This window comes from Callithrix jacchus, chromosome 4, assembly GCF_049354715.1.
Source record: "Callithrix jacchus isolate 240 chromosome 4, calJac240_pri, whole genome shotgun sequence".
Lineage (NCBI taxonomy): Eukaryota > Metazoa > Chordata > Mammalia > Primates > Cebidae > Callithrix > Callithrix jacchus.
In genome coordinates, this window is record NC_133505.1 from 88,464,898 (window position 1) to 88,485,847 (window position 20,950).

Below are 20,950 nucleotides of genomic sequence, written 5' to 3' on the forward strand. Positions count from 1 at the left end.
TGAACGTTTGTGGGCATATACTAACTTTTTGCATTATTCAATACCATGAGCAGAACTTAAAGAAATATGAATATATAGAATTTTAAATCATATCTAGTTTAAGGCAGTATACAAATAAATAAATACAAACTACTGCAAAATAAGAGGAGGCTATGGACATTCCAAGGCAGACCTAATAACCTGCCTCCACCCAGCATTCACACCCGCTCCACCCCCAGGACCTTAGTGGGCACTGCAGTTAGTGGCAAAGGGAGTAACCCTGGCGAGTGAGTCCAGTTTGGTCTCTGACCCACTGAGTGTTCCCTAGCCAGTTCACTCCATGCTCCAGGTCGCAATTTCCTCTCCTATAAAATGAGAAGATGTTCTAAAATCCACATCTTGTTTTACCACGTCAGAGGTACCAAGCAATATACAATGCTCCTGAAGTTTTCTTAGGATACAACAACAACCCCTCAGAAGTAGAAATAACCCATGTTTATTTACTTCTCAGCAATATATGTTGTATTCCCACCAGCATCAGAGAGCTCCTGAGTATTTTTCCATTGTCAAGAGTCACAGATAAGTCCAATTACATGTAGTAGTGATAAGGCCACAACTTAAGCCACAAGTTAACATCCTGATTCTCATTTGCCACCCCATTTGACAATTAGCTGACTGGGAGGGTGGTAGGAGGTCTCTTCATGCTGGTCATCTTGCTGGCCAGTTTACATTTGCAGCACTTAGACTATGGGAACAAATCAATATCCAGGGCAGTAGGGCAGTGATAAGGGAGAAGGCTAAGGAGAGAGAGGGAAATGGTTCAGACAGTAGAACTCTATTAAACAGACCAATCCTGTTAAACATCCACTTGGCAATCTGACTTCAGGCTAACAGCAGCAAAGCCACTAATAATGGTTTAGATTCCTGGGTCTCGTGCAAAGTTGGGAGAAAGGAGTTGGCATTCACAAGTATCTGCTGGATCTTCTTGACATTTCCCAGAGGCAAGATGGGAGCCGGAAGAACAAAGCCTGGAGTTATAGAGCTGTGGGTTCTGCCTGACTAGATAATTACCTAGTCAATTCTGCGCCTCTGTTTGTTCATTTATTTAAAAAGAGATAGACAAAGCCCAGGCACGGTGGCTCGTGCCAGTAATCCCAACACTTTGGGAGGCTGAGGCAGGCCGACTGCCTGAGCTCAGAAGTTTGAGGCCAGCCTGGGCAACACAGTGAAACCGTGTCTCTACTAAAAACACAAAAAATTAGCCAGGTGCGGTGGCATGCACCTGTAGTCCCAGCTACTCAGCAGGCTGAGGCACAAGAGCCACTTAAACCTTGGAGACAGAAGCTGCGGTCAGCCAAGATCACACCACTTCACTCCAGCCTGGGCAACAGAGTGAGTCTCCGCCTCCAAAAAACAAACAGAAAAAACCAGATGGACAAAGCAATACAGACATTATGCTTATTGTTATGATTTGAAACTGGGGAATTCCATGGGCTATCTCCTGTGAAAGAGAGGATCCTTGAAAAATAATTCCAAGTAAGACTGAGAAATCACAGCCTAGAAAAGAAGCCATTACTCACCTGAAAGGAATTCATATGGCGAAGAGATGAAGGCAGACTGGCATTACTCTTCAATAATATCAAAAGCAGCTCCAAGCAGGTTGCAGAGGGCAGGGTTAGGGGGTGGATGCTGATGTCACTTTCCCACGAGTTGACAAGGCTGGAACATAAGAACACATTAACTTTCAAAAATGTATTATCAGAATTATTTTTAAAATCTGATAGGAAAGAAAACTCAACTGTGAGAGAAAAAGGCGAAGTACAAAAACTAGAAATAAACTATATTAAAAATTCACAGAGAACATGCCCAAGACATTTTTATGGTGGTGATGATATAAAGCAGATGGATCAGACAATCTTTCAGGCCATCATTTCATACTCTAAAGTATACAGTCACAAATGCAGTCTCAGTTGTGTGGGACCTGCTGGGGGAAGGGGTGGCAGAGATTAACGGCTAACACACTGAATGCTTCCTGCATTCTATGCCCTGTTCTACATGTAGTATCTTGTGTACCCCATAGAACCAAAGAGAAGAAACTATTGTTCCATAGAACAATCTACAGCTATGAAAATTGTTTCTGAGCCGATAGGCCCTTATGGAACATTTACCTCAGTGATTTTCAAACTTTAAAAAAGTGACAGAATCCTTTTGTCAAAAAAAATCTTGTGACAGCCCCAACTTATAATACAAATAAAAGCAAAGCTGCTCTGTCTGAAGGGGAAAGGTTGGCAGGAGGCCTCCCTTCATCTTCCAGAGTGGCCCTTGAAGTATCTCTCCCATATCCTGCAGAACCTATTTGAAAATCCTTTTATTTGAGAGATCAGGAAACCAAGGGCTCGAGAAGTAAAGGGATGTGTCTGAGATGAGGCAGATGTGTAGAAACTGATATGGCTGGGTCTAGAATCCTGGCTTCCTGGCTCCTCATCTAATGCTTACACTAAAGGGAAATGTCAAGAAGTAATTATGAGAAAATAAAGTAATGAGAACAGCATGAGCTTTAGGTTTTCAATTTACTTGATTATTTCCTGTCTGATCTGCAACCAAAGTGTCTCTTATCACTAATTTTAAAGATATATGTATATAAGATTTATGTTTGTTTATATAAATATATATGTATTTTTTGCCACTTCTATAAACTTCTCTCTACAAAGTGATCTTTAACCAAGTCAGTGGTGAATAATGGAAACTTAGAAAGAATCAGTGGTTTGGGGCACCACGAATTTTTAACACTTTAGAGAACAAGTCATGGCAACTGGTTTTGATGTTTTATCAATCAAGTTACTTATTATGCTGATACATTTCTGATGTGGGGTGATGGCGTTCACTCTCCTTTGAAGCACTGGCCAATGAGCTGGATGGAAATAAGACACTGGTCATCTTCCTGAAAATGGTCCAATTTTAGTGTGGGGGAGTAAAAGTTCACCTCTAACGCCCTTTCAGCTCTTAGTAGGCTCTTCAGTTGGATCTGGGAGCCCAACTGACACCAGGCAGATTAACAAGAGAAAAGTCTACAAATTTTATTAGTTTTACATGTATATGGGGATCTTTACAAGTAAGTGAAGTCCAAAGAAGTGGCCAAAGCAAGGTGTTTTTATACATTTTTAGGCACAGAGTGATAAATATGAGGAAAAATGACAGGACAAAGAAAATCTGGCTAGAGGAAGTAAATTTTCCAGGGGAGTCACCAGAGATATATGGTGGGGGTGTGTAAAGCAGATGGAAGACAATGTAAATATGTTTATTCAGTTCCATTGCAGCCTCCAATTCCAACTCTGGTGATAACCGCTGTTTTGTCACCCTGGTATGGAGAGGGTGCCCCTCCCAGAGGAATCTTGATCGCTGCACACAGAAAAAGACAAAGCTTGCCCTTTCTTCTTCTTTTTTTGTTTTTAAGAATAGAAAATTTTAATCTTTACATATAACATGTCAAGATCCCTAATTGTTTTACAAGGTTCCCCCCCTCCCTCCAAAATCTGTATACTAAGTCTTGGCCTACATTGACCTGATTTGTAAAATATTTTCCTCTGTGCACTTTTTCCTTCAGCCTGAGGCTCTTTGCTGATCCATTCACAACAGAAACAGCTCAGCTTTCCTCTGGGAGTACCAATTTGAAAGCCCACCAGGCAGCAAACCTAGAATGTACTCTCTACTGCTGGGTCACAGAACTTCATTGTCATCTGCTCTGTAACCCAAGGACTCTACTACCTCTGAGGTGTTAACACCCAAGCTTTTCCTTACAGAAGAGCTGAGATGCTAAAGAGACCATCTGTAGCATCACCATAGGCTCTTGGGATTTCCTGAGCTCCCACATGGCTTTCTTCAACCACCTGGCCCACTTTCTTTAACCACGTTCCACTTTGGAATGCATGTCTTTAAAGCACCAAGTGATCTTAAGAATTGGCTGTTTCTTTGAATCCGGAGATCCAAGTTTCTATTTCGGTAGTACCTCCGAAAAGAAAAACAACAACAAAAAAAGGACTGGCACTGTTTCTAATGTAAGGCCTGCCTTTTATGCACCAGTTTTGTGTTAGTGACTGCTGAGTGCCAGTCCACACCCCTCAAACACCTCACAGTTGCAAACAGGGTGCTCCTACAGGTCCCAGGGTCCTGTTAGTGGAATAAAGCAGCTCCACAGTCTTTATCTAGCCTTCATGATAGAAGTAGTTAATCCTCTGGGAAATAGACTTGCAGCCCTGGGAAGAAAAGAAGTGTTCCTCCTTGGGGACATACACCATCATCTTGGCAATGTCATTCAGTGTCTCTTCTGTATACTGGAACAGCTGGCTCAGGAAGGCATTCTGTGCATACAGCCTCATGAAACTCCAATTTCTCCAAAGTTTTCACCTCGAAATAATCAATATACCAATCTGACATATTTTGGGATGGCATGTGCTTCACCCTTTCATAGGCAAAGGCACATTTAAGTGTCTTTTCTGTGTTTTAAAAATTATCTTATATTGATTGATTGGCTCTGCTATTCTTTTTGCTTTTACTCATTATATAACATTCTCAACATTTCTCTGCAATGAAAATTAAAATATTGCTATATTTTCTATAATTCAAACTTAGTACTAGAGCAGTGGCCCTAAGCTCACTCTCCACCCCTCCCTCATGCTCCCCATAATCCACTGTTGTCTTACATACACAGTTAACTGGGCCTAGAAGGCAGTTACTTTTGCTGGTGAATTTCTATTTATCTTGCAAGATCCACTTACATATCATTTCCTTAGCGATATTGTCTTGTTTCCTTCATAAGAACTTACCTAATACCATACTTATATCACTTACATACTAGTATATTTAAATACACTTCCATACTTACATCACTTATGAATGCCTTACTAGTGTTCTTATTTCGGATAGGTCTATGTCTCTAATTCTTTCCATATCAGAAACAAGTGATTTCCTCTATTTTTCTCATCTTATTTGGAAGTAAAGATTAAAAAGTTGCCTCGAAGATGGCCCTTTAGAAGCAGCTCAGGACTGCAGCTCCCAGTGAAAGCACAGAGGGTGAGTGGACGGCACATTTCCAGATGGATCTTTATTGCCCGCAGACCAGGAGATTTCCAGGCGGAGGAGCCCCATCGGTCGCTGGCACGGCTATTTCAGACGGCGCGGCTGTTTCGGCCAGCGTGGCTGTTTTGCCAGCGCCCTGGCGCAGCGGCTCTCCGTACAAAATACACTGGTCTGGTTGCCCTTTTAAGTGGCAATGGGAGCTCCGGGAAGGCAGATTAGCCCATTCATCTGATTAAATGGGACTGAAACAGAGAGACAGGCCAGGAGATTCCCGGGCACGTTGTTTCAGCCGGTGCAGTGCGTTGCTGCACGGGAAATCACACAGATCCTGGCCCATAATGCTTTGGACTTTCTGAAATGAGGTAAACACTGTAGCCTGGACCATGGCCTGCCAGAGTAGAAAGCATCTCAAGACAGTCACTTTTTGATCATTTTCCATTCATTCCTCTTTGGGTAGTAATATATTTGCAAGAGAAAGGAAAAATGGTAAATAATGCAAATAAATATTTTGAAGACATAGCTACTTAGTTAATTATGGGTATATCATGGTCGCCTTTAATTTTTCCAAAATTACTTCAGTTGTGTAAGCCTTAGGTTTCTTCTGACTATCATTTATCCTATTCCTAACATATCCAGATACCAGGTAAGGCACTTTAGTCATATTTGTTTCCCTAATCCTAATGCAGCCCTGAATGGCAGGCATTTTTCACCCCATTTTAAAGATAAGAAACCAAAGGTGAGAGAGGTTAAGTTATTGTCCAACATCAGGCAGTTAGTAAGTAGTGGGACTAGGATTCAGTCAAGTCAGCCTGAATGCAAAGCCTGTGCTATTCACACCACACCACACTGACTGCTGAGGATACTATATATATATTATTATCCTCTCCAGACAAACTATAAGTAGGACTTTAATTGCTGAATCTGCTAATGCTTATTTCTTCTGCAAGTTAACTCTTTGGCTTGCAAAATATAGTTGAGTATTTTCATCTTATTTTACTCTTTTTAAGATGCTAATTTATGTGTGTGCGTGTGCGCGTGTGTTTACTTCAAAACTTGACTAGTAAGGGTAGTTAAGACAGACACTGAAAAACACTTATGTTAGAGTAAGCGAAAATAATAACCATGTGGTGAGAAAAATGATTAGGAGGCAATACATTCATGGTTATTTCCATTACAAGGAAATAATAATCTGACTTTTACATTTTCTTCTTTACACTTTTAGTTTTCAAGTGTTACTTTTATAATCGGAAACAAGTTAATGTTATGCTGTTGATGTGATTTCCGGTTCAGACAAAAGAAATTAAATGCTGCATAAAAGTTTCAACATGCTGTTAAACGGCTATGGTATGCCCTATCAAAAAAAGGACACTCAAATAGAAATAAAAATACATTTGCACTGCCTTATCACTCACCAGCTAGTGATCATGGACAAACACTCTGGAGCCTAGTTTCCTCATAGGACCTTGGAGTCAGGTACACAACCTGTCCAGTGTATTAAACTATCCAATTTATACAAAAGGACACCTTTACACTAATGATAACCACAGTCACAAAAAAGATACAATTAATTCTCATTTAGTTACCCTTATCTCTATCTAATTACAGACATTTGCATGGTATGTGAATCCAACATTGGCATTTTAAATTTAATCCTTAAAATATTCTATGATTTAACACTTTTTATTCCCATTGAAGTCCATAAAGGAAAAGAGTGTTACCTTGATCACAGAGTCAACATAAGATAGCAAAAAAACCTCAAGTATGACCTTTACCATCTAAATCTCATTCTTTTTTTTTTTTGCACTGTGTAATTCCTTTATTTTCTGCATATTAGTGCTTTACCAACACTACAACCATAAAGAACACAATTCCAAGTACTGTACTTTTTCTTTTGGGGAGATCACAGTCTACAGACTCATTTACTTATATTAAACAAGATTAACCTCATTCAAAACTTACTGCAGTTTATAAATTCACATAAATACAGAAATTGATGCAATTAAACAACTTCAAAATTTTATTTTTTCAATTCCTAGAGTATAACTTTTCTGAAGGCTATAATTACCTGCTCCATAGTCACCAATGGTTATTGTTCAATTTAACTACATCAATTGTCAACCTTTTATATCCTTAAAGAAAATGTAAGTGAAAGTTACAATTTCTTACCAAAAGGTTTACGGTATTCCAAATTTCAACTATTTGCTTTCCCCTCCCCCTTTTCCAGTCAAACATTTCAAATAAACTAAAAATAACCACATCTCACGTGCAACATGCAATAATAGCAATCACTTGATGTATAAAATTTTAACTATGCCCCCAGTTATCTTAAGACACAAAAAAATGGCTGCCTACCAATCTGTCTTCACAAGTTAGAAATACATTTAAGAGTTAACATGACGGTTTCAAGTTTCCTCCAGTTTAAGCATTTATACCTTTGTGCTTGTTTTGTTTCAGGATGTTACTATAGCATTGATATTTGGATAACCCATATTTATGTACCTTAAGATGCAATCATTTAAAACACTAAGAATTACATTTATGGTGGAGCTTTGGGAATTTTAGAAAGCAACCAGTGTTCTTAGATGTGTTTATCAGCCTCATTTCTAGGGCTATTTCTACTAAAGTGAAACTGAGAACTCTTTTTAATATACCACGAACAAGGCAAAAGTATTTAGGCATGATTTAATTCCACCAAAAGAGATTAAAAACCTCACAGGCAAGTGATACGATAAGTTCTAGGTATCTTAAAACATGTATTTTAAAATAATTTGAAGAATCTTTGAATAAATAAGATTCTTCAAATTATTTGGTTCTAATATAGCTCAAATTCCTAATGTTCATCCTGCTGTTTCTATTCCCATAAGATGTTTTTCATGAGTCTCAGGATTTATTTCTAATGTTGTAATTTATAAACTTTCTCTGTAAATTATTTCTCTGTAAAAACACATAAAATATTACTTTAATCACAGGAAGCATTCATACATATGAACAAAGAAAGTAACAAATAAAAAATGAAATTACTTGTTTAGGAAAGTAAGTCTTACAGGTAACTTTCCCTCAAAGCTTCAGGTAAAGTTTTCATTTTGTTTTGTTTTGTTTTTTTTTGTTTGTTTGCTTGCTTTCCATTTAGGAAGAAATAAAGAAAAGAGAACAAAATAGAAAGAGGAAGAAATGGCTTGCATAATGAATCTATAGTATATATCCTAAAACAATCACCAAACTCATTATGTAGAATTTAGGACATATATTGACAAAGCCAGAGGTGTTACTTGCAACTCTGCCCATGACTCACATATTATATTAGTTGGAGTTCTCTAGAGAAACGGAACTAATAAGATATATGGGATTTTATTAAGGAGTGTTAACTCACATGATTGCAAGGTCCCACAATAGGCTGCCTGCAAGCTGAGGTGCAAGGAAGCCAATGCCAGTCCCAAAGCCAAAGAATATGGAGTTCAATGTTTGAGAACAGGAAGCATCCAGCATGGGAGAATGATGTAGGCTGGGAGGCTAAGTCAGTCTAGCCTTTTCACCTTTTTTTCTGCCTGCTTTATATCCTGACTGAGCAGGCAGCCGACTAGATGGTGCCCACCCAGATTAAGGGTGGGTCTGCCTTTCCCAGCCCACTGACTCAAATGTTAATCTCCTTTGGTAACATCTTCACAGACACCCCCATGATCAATAGTTTGCATACTTCATCCTGATCAAGTTGACACTCAGTATTAACTATCACACATATTAATACAAATGTCTGTTGATCCAAGCATTTTAAGAACCATTGGGCAGAATCTGGAATATTTCTGGTATTTCCTACAAAGATATCACAGACTATTGTACCTAAATCAGTAATCATCCACTATAAGTCAATAAGAAAGACATTTCAAAGGAAATAATGAACTGAACATTAGTTAAAACTTACTTCCGTGACTTTTAAAGTACTGAGAGAGGAAAAGCTTTCCTAGGAGACCAGAACTGACAGCCAGATGATCTTAGTCTAAAAGACCAAAATAAAAGTAGAGGACATACCATCCTTATTTCTAAACCCTGCCTTGTCAAAATCCCTAGAGAAATAACTATAGCCTATCTACTTTGAAAGAGGCATTGAGAAGGGAAAAAAGTCACTTTCTATCACTTCTACTGGTGAAATTGAGAATGAATCAAACCAATCAATATCAAAAAAAGAACCTGAGTAAATAGAAAGGTGATATAGTCTTCTAGGAAACAAGGAGGTCACTTAATGTAAGACAGGTTAAATTGACAAATAGAAATGATATAACAACATTACCAAAATTAAAATATTTAAAAGGAATCCAAGATATTATTGTGTAGAGAAGAAAAAAAATGATATGTATGAGAGAGCTCAAGATAAAAATATTTAACTTAAACCTCATTTCTCATATTTTAGTAGGTAATTTGAACTCTTCAGCCCTAGAAGAACCAAAGAAAGCAAAGAGTCTACTAAAAATGCTGAAACATTATGTTGTTTATACCTATAGACTTTAAATACTCAATTTCAAAGCTGTATCAATGATACGTCCATCAATGCAAGCTCTCAAACTTGCAAAACAAGCAAATGACAATTTAGTAATAACATTTTTATAAACATTTACCTATTTAATACATAATCCAAAATTTTAAATTCTTATAAGTCACTCAGGAATACAACATTTTAAAACAACTAAATGTATTGGAATGTCTGTTCTGATAAGCCATATTGACTGCATTATACTTAAAATATTTCAAAAGCATTAATTCAATAAAAATCTACCCTGAAAAAATGCATATACCAACTACTGTTAATCTAAATAAAGTTCATTAATTAATGAACAGTATCTACAAGAAAATCTTTCTTGAAAATTACAGAAGAAAAATTTGACCCTTTAAAATCACAAATGCCAAAACTGGTCTTTAATTCTCTTTGAATGAAAGGGATCTTGAGAGAATTTAAGTACACAGTTCCTGAAGGCTATGTCTTTCAAACTTCGCTCACATGACCTGTAAGCTTGTCAAGTCAAATCTCCCACACATCAGAAAGCATGGGGAAAATGGCTCTCATTTAAATAAGATACCAATAAGGCAGTCTCAAAATTAAATGTATTACTTCATGCCAAAAAACAAGAAATTTTGTCTTTTACAAATGCCTGTATCATTGCAAGACATCAGTTACTGAGAATGCAGAAATTAGATTAAGAACGCTTTCATTAAAGACAAGAATCTGTGCTACAAACAAACCTGCCAGAAACTTCATAATTAGAAGTGATATCATTAAGAACATAATAATTAGAAGTCCATCTAAAGAGGCCTGCTACTTCTTCAGATTCAATAAAAACTTTCATTATGGAAAATTTCAAATATACGAAGATAAGAGAGAAAAGTATAATAAACCCCATGTACCCAAGACCCAGCTTCAAGCCATCATTCTCACATGGCCAACTTTGTTTTATTTGTATCCCCACACACTACCCCACAACACCTCTGAATTATTTTGGAGGAAACCCCAGACAACGTATCATTCATTTCATGAGGAAATAACTCACTATGTATCTTTAAAGATAAATTCTTTAAAAAAGAATACCCATAATATAATTTATTACACTTTGAAAAAAGGAACAGTTCTTTCACATCAAGTCTGTAGTTAGTGCTCAAATATCCTCAACTGATTCATTCATTTTTTTAGTTTGTTTGAGTTTGGACTAAGTAAGAGCCACATATTGCAACTGATTGGTTTGTCTTTTAAGACATTCCTAATCTATATGCCACATATTGTATGATTCCATTTATATAAAATGATCAGAATAGGCAAATCCATAAAGACAGAAAGCAGATTAGGGGTTGTCAGGGGCTGAAAGGAGGAATGGGGAGTGAGTGCTAGTGGGCGGAGTTTCATTTTGAGGTGATGAAAATATTCTGAAATTGGATAGTGATAGTGGCATAACCTTGTGAATACACTTAAAAACCACTGAACTGTACCCTTTAAAAGAGAGAATTTTATGGTATGTATATTACATTTAAATTTAACAAAAAAGAAATTTGTAGAAAAATTAAGTCAGCTATAAGGATCCCTATATATCTATTCAGCTCTTTCTTATCAAGATGGAAGAATGTTGAATGCATTGATTTATTTATGTAACAGTAAACTAGTAGAAAGAGTAAATATTCACAACAGAATCTCAAACATATTATGGTTGCAATTGTAATTAATTCTAGAAAATTTTTACTTGCAATCAAAATGTGAGACAAATTGGCCTCTATACCATGTAGTTCACTACCTTAAAAATATTTTTTTCATTTATTTTTACTTCCATTCCCTGACTCAAATGGGAAAATCAAGCTCCAAATGATTTACTCTGTCAAGCTGGGATTTGCTCTTCCTTGTCCTTCATTTTTTCCATTTTAAATATTTAAACCATTTCTTCCAACTTTTTATTCTGAGATAATTGCAGCATCATATGCATTTGTAAGAAATACAGAGATGCTGTCTATCCTTCACCCAGTTTCCCCCAGTGGTAACGTTCTGGATCACTACATCAACATTGATATAAATCACCACCTCTTTTAAACCTCATGTTTAAACGTGCATTCGTTTGTGTGTTTCTGTGTATATTTACTTCTAGGCAATTTTTTTTTACATGTACAGATTCGTGTGACCACATTAACACTGAACCACTGATCCTTAACAAGGATCTCCTAAGGCAACTCTTTAGAGGCACAGCCACCTCCCTTCCCCATCTCCTCTACTCCCTACCCCTGGCAACCACTAATCTGTTTTTCATCTCTGTAATTTTGTTATTTTAAGAATGTTACATAAGTAGAATCATATAATATGCAATCCTTTTTTTTTACTTAGTATAATTCCCTCAGGATTCATCCAAATAACTGTATCAATAGTTTATTTTTTCTTTTTTAAAAGGAGATGGGATCCTGCTCTGTCACCTAGGCTGGACTGCAGTGGCATGATCATAGCTCACCGTAGCTTTGAATTCCTGGGCTCAAGTGATCCTCCCACCTCAACCTCCTAAGAAGCTGGTTCTAGAGGCATGTGTGCTATACCAGGCTAATATATATATATTTTTTAATTTAAGAGATGGATCAATATATTGCTGAGGCTGGTTTCAAACTCCTGGCCTCAAGCAATCCTCCGGCCTCAGTCTCCAGAGTAGGTGCAATTACAGGTTACTCAACTCCACATCCAGCTTTCATTGCTTTTTATAACTGAATAAATTTCCATGGACTATAATCATAGTTGTTTATCCATTCATCTACTGAAGGACATTTGGGCTGATTTCAGTTTGGGGCTATTATAATAATAGCTATGAGCTGCTATGAACATCTTTGTACAGGTTTCAGGGTGAACATTAAGTTTTCATTTCTCCAGGATAAAAGCCCCCAAAATCCAATTGCTGGGTCATATGATAAGCACATGCTTAAAACATTCTTAATGTAATCAAGCTTTTTGCATTTTAAAATTTACCACTTTTGGTGTCCTGTTTAAGAAATATTTGCCAAATCTCATATTGTACTGATCCTACCCGTTTTAACTTCCCTCACCTCTATTTCCTCTGTCTTCCCCCACATCATTGATCTCTCACTATCCAATGGCCACTCTCTGCCCTCAAATCAACTGCTTTGGCACTAATAATTCACTCCCTTTAAGGGCTATATAACATGTCAAGGTATGTGTGTCTAAAAACTGTACCTTGGTTATCTTTGCTCCCAGTTTTCTTTCCCTGCTATGAACAATGCTACAATAATGTCCTTGCTTACATTTCCTTACATTCTGGTACTTTCATTTGTTTGGAATAGTCCCAAGAGTGGTAATATCTGATTAAGGTATACATGAATTTTTAAATTTTAATAGATATTTCTGGAAAGTCTGTGCGAATTCACATTTCTACAACCAGTCATGAGAGTACTCTTTGCCTCATACTCCCACCAACAATGAACTAACAGTTGAAATTTTTAAAGTTTGATGGAAGTAAATTTATTCTGTGCTATTCATCTGGTTTATATTTGCTTAATTCTATTGAACTTGAGTTTATTTTCATATATTTGTTGGCTGTTTGGATTTGCTTTCTGTGAATTGCATTTTAAAAATTTTATCTTATTTTTAAATTTTGTTGAGTCATTTGCAGAGGTGCTTCACTGTACAGCTTCAGGAATGCCATCAGTAGCCTTAATTAGTAGGCCTTTTCTCATCAGTTTGTAAGCAATATGTAAAATCAAATTATAAATGGCAAAACATACAACTATTGTAATTGAAATCAGGAAGTAGACAGGAGTGGTCACTATCATTACTGATTAACATTTTCTTATAAAGGAGATGTTAAAATTAATCCCCCTTTCCCCTGGTGATATGACTGTTTTACCTAGAAAGCCTGAGAGGCTATGTTAACAAGTGTTAAAAAAAAATGTGGCCAAGATAACTATGTAAAAAGCAAGAATCTCTATTCCACAGGGCAGGGGTGGGGATGAGGTGGGGTGGGGTGGAAGTGAAGCCTAAAAATAGTAAGGAAAAACATTCCTCTTTTACAATAAGAACATCATTATAAAAATACTTAGAAACAGTCCAGTGCAGTGGCTCATGTCTCTAATACCAGCACTTTGGGAGGCCGAGGTCGGAGGATCGCTTGAGCTCAGGAGTTTCAGACCACCCTGAGCAACATAGCGAAAGCCCCTCTCTACTAAAAATACAAAAAAGTAGCCTGGCATGGTGGCTTACACCTGTGGGCTCAGCTACTTGGGAGGCTGAGGTAGGAGGATCCCTTGAGCCCAGGGGGTAGAGGTTGCAGTGAGCCAAGATCATTTCACTGCACTCCACACCGAACAAGAGTGGACCCTCTCTAAAAACAAAACAAACTTGGAAGTAAAAATTAACAAAAAAATACAAAGAACCTGCAGAAATTAGACTATATAACCTTACTCAAGAACATAAAACAAGACATGAAAGAATGGAAAGATATACTTAAATCATAAAGTGTCAATGGTCCCAATATTTATATTTTAATTTAATGCAATTTCAGTTAGAATCCGAAAGGGGTTGTCATAAGAACTGGATAAAATAATATTACTTGTAAGAATAAATGTTTGAAAGTGACCATGGCAAAAAGAATACTGATAGGCATAGTTGCTTTATGGATTAAAATATACAATAAAACCAATGTAATCAAGTCAATGTGGTGTTGATATAGAGGCAGACAAATAGATCCATGGAACAAAACACAAAATCCAAAAGTAGACCTTACTGAAATGTAACATATTTCTTTGGTATCTACTCATGATATACTATTACAATTTAAGGACAGAAAAATTGATTATTTATTAAGGGTGATAGTTCAAATAACTGCTCATCTGAAAGAAAATAAATTTAAATACTTGTATCATTTTCAAAAATAAATTCAAGATGTATTACAGGCATACATGTAAACATAAAATAAATATTGCCAAAAAAAATCTAAAAAAACTACTACAAACCCATAATCTACAAAGGTTTTATAATTTTTAAAAATTATATTGCTATCAAAAAAGTTTTACATCACAGGCAGACAGCAGAAACCCCTATTGACAGAAAGAACACCTATGAATTTATAAAAAGAGGACAAAGGACAGATTTCATTTTTTAAAAAGTTTCCAAGTAGTGATTTTTAAACAATTTTGAAGGTCATAGGTCTCAATGACAATATGGTTAAACTAGGGACTGTCTCCCCTCAACAACATTCATCTTTATGAAGAACATTTTGCATATAATTTTGGGTGTTTCTCAGATCACCCCTGTCTCCAAGTCCATTCATTTCCTTCTGTGATATAAATGGAATCATACAGTATGTGGCCTTTTTGGTCTGGCTTCTTTCACTTAGTATAATGTTTTCAAGATTTGTGGACCGCTGAGTAAGGATCAATGCTTTTCAGTCAAAATTCTCTTTTTCTAATTTACCATTTTTTGACAATATAATTTAAACAACTCCATTTTGAACTAATTATATATCATAATATTTGTTAGTATATTAATAAATATAACCATTTAGGAAAAGTTTTCAAAAAAAAGGTAACTTGCCTCACATTTTTACTATGTTCTATTATACTACCAGAGGAAATCAGTTAAAAACTTAGGAGGCTGAAAAATGCATTTCCAATCCTCTAATCACCCTCCAGAGTAACTGGCAGTCAAAGTATGTGGGTTGAGACATAATTAATTAGGTCCACTCTAAAAACATTCACATAAGAAAATCTGACACTTGGCATTACTAGATTCCCTGTCTCACAGGGGCCAACCCAGCTGACACTTTCATTAATCAGCATTACCTGCTCTGTCCCAAAGTGGAAGTCCTTTGCCAGTATGAATACAAAGTGTTTAGGATGCACAGGTACAAAGCAAGGATTTAAGTTTTTCTTTCTTTCTTTCATTTTTTTTAGAGACAGGGTCTCGCTATTTTGCCCAGGCTAATCTGGAACTCCTAGCCTCAGGTGATCCTCCTGTCTTGGCCTCCCAAAGTGCTAGGATTATAGGTATAAGTATAATGGCCTTTTAATTTTTATAAATAGCTCTTGATGTCTTTTCTTAGCTTATTTTTGCAAGAAAGAATCTTAAAAAGATACATCAGGAAATATGTTCACATTATTAACACAGACATTATTGGTATTGATAAAATGGCATTACTTATTTATAAATGCTTTATTTGGAGTTGTACTAGAGCTATTCAAGGTGTTTGATGTTTTCTTCTTTGATGATTTCCTAGACCTCGTATAACAAATAGGTTCTCTTCATTTTAAAATTCAAACTAGTTGGCAGTGACTGTGCTGAAATAGATGGTGAGACCAGAGATAGAGGGTGAAACCATGTCTTGTCTCAGCAGAAAAGAGAGAGATGATCTAGCAGAACTCTCTCAGCCCATGCCTTGAGAACAGGGTTCTGGCTATCGGCATCATATCCAACCACAGAGTTCCATTTCTACCTGCACAGGGTACCATCATCTTCAGTATCCTTGGCTTCCCTTTACACCTCTTCCCAAATCTATCCTCCGATGCCCTTCCTTTGGAAACCCAGATACCGTTCCTTCACGAGAGGGCAGTTGGCAATTGTATAACTCAATTCAGATGAATAAGGCCTGGCCAATCTCGGTATCTTAGCTACCAGTGAATGAATTTCATAGCCCTAAGTCATAAGTGGCTTTCTCTGACCCATTAGAAGATAAATCCTAATGACTAAGAAGTCTGTCCCTCCAAGAGAAGAGATTAGAATCCAAATACAAAGATCTCATGCTCTCAGTGAAAGAGCCCTTGATTTTGAAAAATGCCCTCAGGTTTAAGCCTTTAGACCTTCTGTGAAGTCACGTGTCAATGTAACTCTAGTAGAGTTGATTTTAAGTTTGCTCTTAAAAATAATCACATAAAAGCATAAGCTATATGTTGGAAATACCCTGGTTTTAGTTCTTCACACACTTAAAAATGTACATAATTCTACAAATTTAAATGTACCATAAAAATATAGTATGTTATTCCTTGTTGTACCGTTTATAATCCAGACTGCTGTAATTTCAAGAAGTGATATAAATAAAATGATGCACTTTAAAACATTTTCCAGTTTTGAAATCTGAACATGAATCATTCACATAACCAAAAATTATATTTTTAAAAAGAAATAAATGCCTAATCTATCCTTCTAAAATAACTGTTCTCTTAAATAAGCTATGATAGAAATAAAATCATTACCAGTTAATTTTGAAAACACATCTGTTTAAGAGTATTGTTTTAAAGAATATGCTAAGAAATTATTTTCAAAAGCTACATAAATGAGAAGCTACTAATATTCTGAAATCTGTTGTTTCTGCACAGGTAAAAGTTTATTCAGAAATCCCCAAATTTGTATGACTGAATAAAAGATAACACCATGTTATAGTACAAAAAACAAGACAACACTGGTCACACCTATTTTATGTAAGGTAGGAGAATAAATTTCCAACTTATTTGGCATAGAGAAAAATTCATTTCTACCAACTTGGATTTCATTATCCTGTAAGAATTTGATTTGTATACACCTAGATAAGATAAATATAACCAACAAAATCTACCAGGTCAGTCCTTACAGTCTCCTAAATTTTATATCTGTTACTTACTCATTAGCTGACTTGTAGAGAGATCTGATAAATTGAAACTGGAAAATATGCCCCAGTTTCATTCAAAGGTTTTAAGCACTAAAAGGCATCTCCCCGAAGATCATTTTGAGTTGAAGAGAAAAATATTTGCTAAGTTTTTCCAAGGTAGAGCAAAATATTTTTAAATGGCAGCTTTTGAAACCTAAGAAGAATTTCACTGAAATTTCCAAAGGCCACTATTTTTTTACTAAGAATAATAAAATTCTTAGCTTCTCTTTCCTTGTTACCACACCCTTAACATGAGCTATCTCTGATAAATGGATTTCATCATTCTACATTCTGTTCATTTTGAAGAGGCTAGCCTCAGTATTTGGTACCAAGGTATAAGAAAGACACTTAAAATGTGGGTAATCATTCCTGTCCAGCAGGGGTACCCAACCCTTGGACCACAGACCAATGCCAACCAGTGAGCCGAGCAAGTGAAGCTTCATCTGTATTTACAGCCACTCCCCATCACTTGCATTACCACTTGAGCTCTGCCTCCTGTCAGATCAGCAGCAGCATTAGGTTCTCTTAAGAGCCTGAACTCTATTGTGAACTCTGCATGCCAGAGATCTAGGTTGGGAGGTCCTTATGAGAATCTAATGCCTGACAATCTGTCACTGTCTCCCATCACCCCCAGATGGGACTGTCTGGTTGTAGGAAAACAGGCTTAGGGCTCCTGCTGATTCTACATTATGGTGAGTAGTATAATTATTTCATTATGTATTACAATGTAACAACATTAGGCTGATGCGAAAGTAATTGCAGTTTTTGTCATTAAAAGTAATGGCAAAAATAAATAAATAAATAAAAGTAATGGCAAAAACTGCAATTACTTTTGCACTAACCTATAACAGAAATAAAGTGCACAATAAATGTAATGTAATCGAATCATCCCCAAACTATGCCCCTCCCCACACCACCCTGGTCTGTGGAAAAACTGTCTTCCACAAAACTGGTCCCTGGTGCCAAAAAGGTGGGGAACTGCTGCTGTACGTGTATTTGTGTACCGTGATCCCTAAGTATCTACAGGGGAGTAATTCCGAGATGCCCCTGCAACAAACTCACATACACACAACCTGAAGATTACAACATTCATGTTCACTACACCCTTAAAATAGTGTATTGTTTGCATATAACCCACACATATCCTCCTATAAAAAACATCTCGAGATTACTTATAATACCTAACACAATGCAAATGCTATGTAAATAGTTGTAACATAGTATTTTAAAATTAGTATTTTTTTAATTGTATTTTTTTTTAACGTTTTTTAACCCCTGAATATTTTCCATCTGTGGTTGGCTTAATCCTCTGATGAGGAACCCGGGGATAATGAAGGCTGATTGTTCCACTTGGTGTGGCAGGGACTGGGGAAGGAGTTAAATATAACTACTCAAGAAATCAATATTCTAGAAGCATTTTAAAGTAATTGTAAGAAAACAGTGAAAGGTAAGGAAGCACCTGAATTTACCAATGTTAAAAGAGCTTTTTAAAAAAACTAACTTATTCTTTTTAAAAAACATATTGTGAATATTAAAACATTGTCATTCTCTGAAGCAATTCATACTATAATGAGAAATATTTATGAACGTTAAAGTGAGGAAAGCTTATAATTCTTAGCCTAGGGGAGCCTAGGGTATAGGAAGAAAGCACAGTGTTTCTTGATGATCTGAATAAAAATGCTTACGTTTTTATTTTAACAAAAGTATCACTTATAACCAAAATACTTTTGTTCAAATTTTGATAAATATATCTAAAATACATAAACTTGCTTTAGTTTAATAAGATAAACACATAGATTTTTCCATGAAAGCAGCAAAATTATACTTTTGATATCTGAGTTCTTCTCTTTATTAAGTCCCCAAGCATATTCTTCAATTTTGCTTCCTAATTACTTACAATATTGAGTTTTAGAAACTAGCAAAAATAATTGCTTTAAAGTAAGAAATCTCTAAAACTCAAGACTTAAATGACTGTAGATCTAATTGACATGGAAAGATGGTTATAATATTTTGATAAGTTAAAAAAAAAATAAAGAACGGCACATATAACTACACTTAACTTAGGCAAACTTAAATTTTCTAGCCATATCCTTCTGTGTATATGTACACAAAGAGATGCAAGCGAAGAAGAGTACCAAAATACTAGCAGTAGTTGTCAGTGTGGGCTACGAATATAAAAATTCTGCTTGCCCTCTTCTGTTTTTTCTTGTATTGTTTCAAATAAGTTCACAAGAAATATATACTATTTTGGTGATATACACAAAGTAGAGTTACTTTTGTTTTGAAGATATATAAAATGAAATGTCTTTGAAAGCTTTAAAATATGGATTAATGTAATATTTATATGAGAAACTGACCAAGTCATCTTAATGAGTAAACTTAATTTTTATTTAAATTAAGTTTTAAAAAACTAACCTAAAAAGTAGTCTTCTCCATGAAGGTTCTAAATTTGGAATTTAAGATTTTTGTCATTAGCATCAGTCAAGTTGCTGTAGATATTAAAAATGTCTACAAATTGACAAATATGGTGGATGCTATTAACAGAATTCTTAAGTAACAAAGAATACAAAATAAGTAACACAAATGATGGACTATTTGGGGTGATCTGAGTAGGTATATTATCTATTATTAAGAGAAGTATTACTAACAGATAAAATGAGATGTTAATAGAACCAGGAAAAAATTTTTTTAAGTACAAGGAAAAAAAGCTCACATCCAAGAAATGTAAGGCAAAATTATTTCAGGTAATTTCCATTAATTAGGAACAAGGTAAAAAAGCCTGTGTTATAAGAACAGAAAACCAAAGACCACATGTTTTCACTCACAGGCAGGTGATGAACAATGAGAACACTTGGGGACAGAGAAGGGAACAACACTCGTAGGGCTAGGTCGGGAGGGGAAGGGGAGGAGGGGATTGGGGGGATAGGAGGTGGGGAGGATGGGGAGGGATAACACCAGGAGAAATGCCTGATGTAGGCGACGGTTGTGTTGGGGAGATGCAGAAAGCAAACCATGGCATGTATGTACTTATGCAACAATCCTGCAGGATGCAAGACGTGCACATGTACCCCAGAGCCCAAATACAATTAAAAAAAAAAAAAAAGCCCATGTTATTTGCCATAGTACTTGGCAGAAACAAACTGTGGAATGTGGCTTCTTTGGAGAGCCGGTGTCTAACCAAACATTCAAACTAGTACCTATTCAGATTTTTTATTATGTCCAATAAAATAAAATCATAGAACCATAATATCCTGGTGCTATGGTTGCATTAAGTCTTGCAACTTAATCAGAGCCAGCTTAAGTCTAATCAGACCAAACAGCTGTTTTAACAGTTGGGTTTTTCCAAAATTAAAATATTCTATTCCTGACAGTGCCTAGCAACTCAACTGTTCAAACAGCTGCTCATGTTGAAGAGTTAAAAACTGAGTGTACATTCAAATTTTCCCCCATTTACAACAGCTCTGAGATTCTTTCAGAGAATAGAAGTTCCTAAACTTCATACCGACATCTCCCAACCTGTTTAAGTTTTTATACTTGTATTGCCTCTACATCTGTCCTTCAGCCAATATTTCTGCCATCATCGCCTGTCTTGGTGTTTGTTCTTTGTCTCCCACCATACTCTAAACCATAATTGCCAACTGGTGGTTTTGTTCTTCCCTCCTTAGAAACATCATCTGTGTGCTTTACACTTACTCCTCCATTGTCTTGGAAGCATTTTTACTTCCTCTGAAACCGGTGGTAACTCAGAGTCTCCAGGT

At 36.1% G+C, this 20,950-nt stretch overlaps 1 protein-coding gene across 8 annotated transcripts in view; it reads right to left on the bottom strand.

The window, feature by feature from the left end:
- Positions 1 to 20,950, bottom strand: part of UBE3D (ubiquitin protein ligase E3D) — a 203,906-nt gene that overhangs the window by 82,346 nt on the left and 100,610 nt on the right. For all 8 annotated transcript variants that reach the window (XR_013534366.1, XM_008994709.4, XM_035296189.3 and 5 more), the window contains one exon: positions 1,560 to 1,698. Coding sequence is in view for 7 of the 8 variants with exons in the window: in XM_008994709.4 (XP_008992957.3) it covers positions 1,560 to 1,698 (139 nt within the window). In the remaining variant the exon portion in view is untranslated. The remainder of the gene's footprint in view (positions 1 to 1,559; positions 1,699 to 20,950) is intronic.